General features: G+C 55.7%; 1 protein-coding gene across 1 annotated transcript; it reads right to left on the reverse strand.

Annotated features, from left to right (window-relative positions):
* Positions 1–673: 673 nt before the first annotated feature.
* Positions 674–5,034, reverse strand: LOC123826716 (butyrophilin subfamily 3 member A2-like; the record flags this gene model as incomplete). Its single annotated transcript, XM_045850715.1, has 5 exons — positions 4,967–5,034; positions 4,657–4,741; positions 4,101–4,442; positions 2,175–2,456; positions 674–885 (listed from the first exon to the last, which is right to left on the reverse strand). Coding segments are annotated over exons 2-5 (915 nt in total), but the record flags the coding sequence as incomplete, so codon positions are not given.
* Between the last annotated feature and the right edge of the window lie 602 nt (positions 5,035–5,636).

Here is a 5,636-nt window from a genome sequence, read left to right on the forward strand (position 1 = left end):
GACACTTTTCTCTTCTGCCTTTCTTTTCAGTGCACTACAGAGTTTGTGAGCAAATCAGGGCGGGAAGGACTCACACAGAGTCACCTCCCCCTCCCCCCCCCACTGTCCTTTCCAGGGCTCCGAGGGTGTCCTGCGCCAGCGCCCCCTAGTGGAGGGAGGCCAAAGACCCTTCCCCCTGAGACAGACCATGCCTAGTGCCCCCATCAGCGTCCTCATTTCTTCCCCTGGGAGGTTATTGGGGAGGGAAGGGGCTGAGCTATCTGAGCAGAGAGGCTGAGATGCGGGTCCAGGTACTCACGTGGGAGGTAGGGTATCTTTGTCCACCCTGCAGGGAACAACGTGAGGGGTCAGTGACTCATGTAATGCAGGGACCCCACAATGTGTGGGTCAGTGACCACCACTTACTGAGTTCGCCCTGTAGCTTCTCTGGAAATAAGCAGAAAGAGAAATTCATTTAAAGGGGATCGAATAGAGGACCTGCGTGGTGGGTGCGGGGTGGGGCTGGGAGGTGGCGACCACCTTGCAGCTGAGCCTCACCTTTGGCGCTTCGCTCCTGCTGCTTCTTGCCCTGAGCTGCTTCTTTCTCCGCCTGAGCTGCTGCTTTCTCCGCCTGAGCTGCTGCTTTCTCCGCCTGAGCTGCTTCTTTCTCGGCCTGAGCTGCTTCTTTCTCCGCCTGAGCTGCTTCTTTCTCCGCCTGAGCGGCTGCTTTCTCCGTCTGAGCTGCTTCTTTCTCCTCTCGCGCCCTCTCCTTCTCCTGGGACAGGGCCTGGATCTTCTTCTGCTGTCGCCACAGGAAGTAGCCCGCCCCCGCCAGGAGCCCCAACAGAGCCGGCAGGGTCACGCCCAGGGCCACCATCCAGGGCTGCGCGTCCTGGAAGAAGGGGCCTGCGGAGGGTGAGCCTCAGCTGAAGGCCACCTTGGGTCTCAGAGTATCTGGGGACTGAAAACAATCGTTCTCTCCCCAAAGTGCCCAGAACTTTCACTGGCACATAACACCGTTGTCTTGAAGTAACTGCCCCTCACATGGGAATATTTTGAATATAAAAGAACGTATATAAAGTCATTGGAATCTCTCCATGCTCCTCCCTCTGCCACTTATTATCTCCTTCTGGGTCACTTTATCTGGGGATTAAGAACGTGAACTTTGGGGCTGGAGGGTCGGGGCTCCAATTCTGGGTCTTCCACCTGACTAGCTCTGTGACCTTGAACTAATGACTTAACCACCTGTTCCTGATGTCCCGACTGGTAAGAGATTAAGTTAATGCTTATCCAGTGCCTGACTGGTTATAGAGTGAGGGCCATGCAAGTGTTGGTTAAATTTAAAAAACATTAATATAATTTTTATTTTATCTTGTTCACACCGCAGACATAACTCTACTCCAGCGGGTCCACAGGTTGTTCTCTCTGCTCCCCTGGGTCTGGGCGACCTTCCCGCCTCAGCACAGGGAGCAGGTCTGTGTCTGCTCTCATGGGGCAGCGCCCCCTGCACACACGGCCCCTCGGGGTCACTTGCACCGTCTCTGACTCTTTGTTAAAATGGTTAATGATACAGGAAATAACCTTTTCCATGGGTCATTTCACACAAATGCAGGCTGATCTGCCGAACTCCAGAAGCTGGAGTTTGGACCAATGATTAAGGATGTTGAATAGCAAATGCTTTATTACCCCTAGAGAAGGTATGAAAATATATTCCAAAAATATACCCAATAATAGCCACAGACATCTGAGAGTGACTGTCTCCCCACAATCCCACCATCAAGGGCCTTCCTTGTTTTGTGTTTTGGAGCTGGTCTCCCAGTGAGATTCCCCATCCTTTCCAGAGTCATTTCCTTTTCTGAACTGATAATTCCTGTTCTTTGCTTGTTGTTCTACTGGGTTGTTTTACAGATTAAGGATATCAGCCCCTTTTCTAAGATTTGCATTGTACATATTTTCCCCTTTTCTCATGTCTTTGCTGACCTTGACCATTTGTCCCCAGTTCCCATCCCCTGGCACCGTGTGTGGCCACAGGAAGTGCTCACAAGGTGTCTGTGACACAAACAGCTTCATGGGGAAGGAGCAGCAGGTCCCTGCTCTGTCCTTTCTCCTCCCTGCACAGACCCAGGTCAGCAGCAGACAACCACACCTTCCCCCAGGGCCACCCAGGAACCCAGGGCAGTGGGCAGGGCACTCACCTGGGATGGAAACCATGGCTGACCTCTCCTGGCCCAGCAGGGGGTTTCTGATGACACAGGAGACCCCCTCCCCAGAGCTGCCTCCCAGGATCACAGAGGCTGAGGCCGCATAAAGGCCCTGGGGGTCTGCAGCCTCTGTGTCCCCCTCAGCAGACAAGCTGTGTCCCCTGGCGTCTCTCCACTGGATCTGGGGCTGCGGGTACCAGCCGGCAGACGTGCACTGTAGACGGATCCCTGCAGTCCCATAGCCCTTCATTTCAAAGTGGGGGTCAGAGTCCAGTGCTGGGGAGGGACAGTGAGTCTGAATCCTGGGGAGCCCTCTGCACTGGTGGGGGTCTCCACAGCAGGGAGGGGCATACCCACCCTGGAGGAGACCAGCAGGGATTCACAGGAGCTGTTCCCAGAGTGTGCTGTGCAGGAGAGACTGACCCACAGCGTGACCACTGCCTGACCATCGCTGGACCCTCGTGCTGGATCCAGGAGGATCTGGGCCAGAGCAGACATTGCTTCCCCTGAATCCCCTTAGAGACAGCTGGATCCTCCCCTCCCCCATGGCCCAGACTTGCTGGTTCCTGGAACAGCCCCTCACCCCACCCTGGGCAAGCATGTAAACAGTTCTCCCTTATCTGAAGCAGGTCCCACCCCAGTGCCCCTATCCTTCCCGCCTGTCCCGTGTGAGCCTCAGCCCTGCCCTGTGTGGGGGAAAGATATGCGCTTGTCTTGCCGCCGCCCAAGCTCGGCATTGCGTGTAGGTCCCCTCAGTAAGGTCTTGCCGTAATTAATGCTACTGTTGTCAGCCTCCTTTTTGGGTCTCCAAACCCAGGGAAGTTGCTGGGATGTGGTTGTGAAAAGGAGACAACTTCCTCAAAGAACAGAGCAGACCCAGGGCCTGGGGCAGTAGAGCTGTTACTGCCTGTTCCTAGCCCTCAGCACCCAAGGGTGGGGGGGGAGCAGCCTGTGTGAGACCTGAGAGAGCAGAGTCCCTTGGGGAGGGGTTCCCTAAGAGGACCTGTGGTCTCCAGGGAGGGACAGAGTCTGGCTGACGAGGCCCTGCAGGGACAAAGCCAGGACCCCCACCTCCCATCACCCGCTGGGCTCCCAGTGCACCATCCAAGGCCGAGGACACATGGAGAGAGTGCAGTGCAGCCCTGACACCCGGACACGAGCACTTTCATGGGGCAGCACCTCAGACAAGGTCACTCTGTCCCTGGGACGGGACAGGACAAAGTCAAGACCACTCAGCAGTCGGTCTGAGCACAGAGGAAGCAGGAACAGTGTGCAGACCTCAGCAGTCACCACCCTCCCCTGTCCTGGCTGGGAGTGACCCATGACACCCCTGCACCTTCCTGACAGCATCCAGCCCAGAGCAGAGCCCTGCTTCCACATCCCCCCAAGTCCCCTGACAGCCCAGAGGTCACACCAGATCCTCCCTGACACCCCCTCTCTGAGACACCCCGGTTTCCTCCCCGGTGTGTCCCCCCTCCCTGCTCCAGGGATGGACACACCCTGTTCAACTGCACGTGTGTCCCGGGGCCTTTGGTTGGAGGGTGTGGGCACCACAGGTGCTGTCCCTGCAGCTCAGTCCCCTGGACCCACAGCAGCGGGCACCTGGGGGGCTCACGGCCACTGTCTGGGGCACACTGAACCCAAACACCCGAGTGCCCCCCACTGTGGGGGGGTGTCCTCCTCCTTCCCGTCTCCGACCTCCACTTCCCTGCTGAGACCTGGTGGGCGGAGTGAGGGACTCTTTACTGGATGCAGGAGGAGCCCTTCCTGGGGGATGACTTGGGTCTGTCACGGGCCTCAGAGGAACAGGGAGGGAGGCGGTGGGGGGTGCTGGTGAGGAGCCGAGAGTGCTCTCAGGTGGGCCTGGAGCCTCTGCTCTTGACTCTAGAGAAATGACCTTAGAGTAAACCTGAGGCTCACCTGCAACCTTCAGCTCCACCAGGGCATTTTCAGAGAAGTCTCCATCTCGGAAATAACACAGGTAGGTTCCTCTGTCAGATGCTCTGATGTCCCGAATCCAGAGAGCAGCCTTCCCCGCAGTGATGTCCTCTCTTAAAATTGAAGTTCTCCCTCGAAACTGTGCTGCCGGCGTGTCCTCCTGCCCGTGTGCAAACGTATGCACTACCTGCCTGGGGCTGGGTCGCTCCCACCTCAGTTCCATGGTCTCAGCACTCATGTTCGGGAACAGGTGACAGGGCAGCTCAGCGTCTTCACCCACCATGGCCAGGATGGGCTTGGGGGGTCCAACCACAGCAAAATGAGCTGGTCATCAGAAGGGGGGGCTCCGTCAGAGGGAGCTGGGGCCAGAGGACCAGGGGGTGCCCCAGCAGGGAGGGTGAGGGGAGAGACACCTAGACAGGAACTCAGTCCTCACACAGGTGTGGTCTGGATGACCTTGCAGGGGTGGGGGGAGTCCAGGGTTCTCACTGGGCTCAAAGGTAAAGGTTCAGGTGCACGAACGCAGAGCAGGTCCTACCTGAGCAGGGGCTGAGCAGCTGGACCACGGCAAGGCAGACAGGGAGGGCAGGCAGACGGGAGACCAGGTGCCTCACCATCGTTCCCTGCTGGGCAGAGAGAGATTCCAGCAGGGGCTGGGTGGCAGTGACGACCTGGGAGAAGGTGGAGAATTCCACATGGAGACTCGGCCTCCCCAGGGCTGTCCCGGGGCACAACCAGGATCCCTGCTGACCCAAAATCCTCCTCTGCAAATGTCTCCTGGGGAGTCTCTTCACCTTGGATCCCAAAATGGAAATCACCCATGAAACATGGATCGGTAGTGCACGTACCTGAACCCTCTCCACTAGGGAGTGCAGGGCTGTCTTGTGCGAACGTGTTCAGAATCCCTCCACTAACCCACACTTCCTGCCACAGCCAGCTGCCTGCCCCAGCAGCACCCTCTGAGGAAGGCAGGCCCTTCTGCTCTGAGTCTCTTATCTCTCTGCTGTCCACTGCAGGCCGTGCTCTGCACAGCAGCCAGAACATCCTGACCCCTCCCCTCCCTCCTGCTCAGCCCCTCCCAGGGGCTCCCATTCCATCCAGAGCAGAAGCTGAAGTCCTTGACACCCTATGATTTTTAAATTAAGTGCATGTTTTTTAATTAAAAGTTTTCCACGTGTAGTATGTATTTTTACATATTTTGAAGAATATGTCTTGTTTTTTATTTCTGATTGTAGACAAATTTAAAATGAAAAAATGCATAAATGGGTAATACATGAATAATTTATAGTAGTGATCACATATGTTGCTTAACATGAATGTAAATACTTCTGGATGTGTTTGGTCACATAATGTACCAAGTGCCTTAAAAATGTTTCATCCTTTTACCACAAATTCGACAGGCAGGAATTACTCTCAAAACACACATAAAAAAATGAGGCATTAACACAAAGGTTTCTGTTGAAGGCTGTTCAACATAGAGAAATCTACAAGAGCAAAATACAGACACAGTTTAAATGC

The sequence above is a fragment of the Phyllostomus hastatus genome, unplaced genomic scaffold (assembly GCF_019186645.2).
Source record: "Phyllostomus hastatus isolate PE091 unplaced genomic scaffold, TTU_PhHast_1.1 phas_contig_851, whole genome shotgun sequence".
Classification (NCBI taxonomy): domain Eukaryota; kingdom Metazoa; phylum Chordata; class Mammalia; order Chiroptera; family Phyllostomidae; genus Phyllostomus; species Phyllostomus hastatus.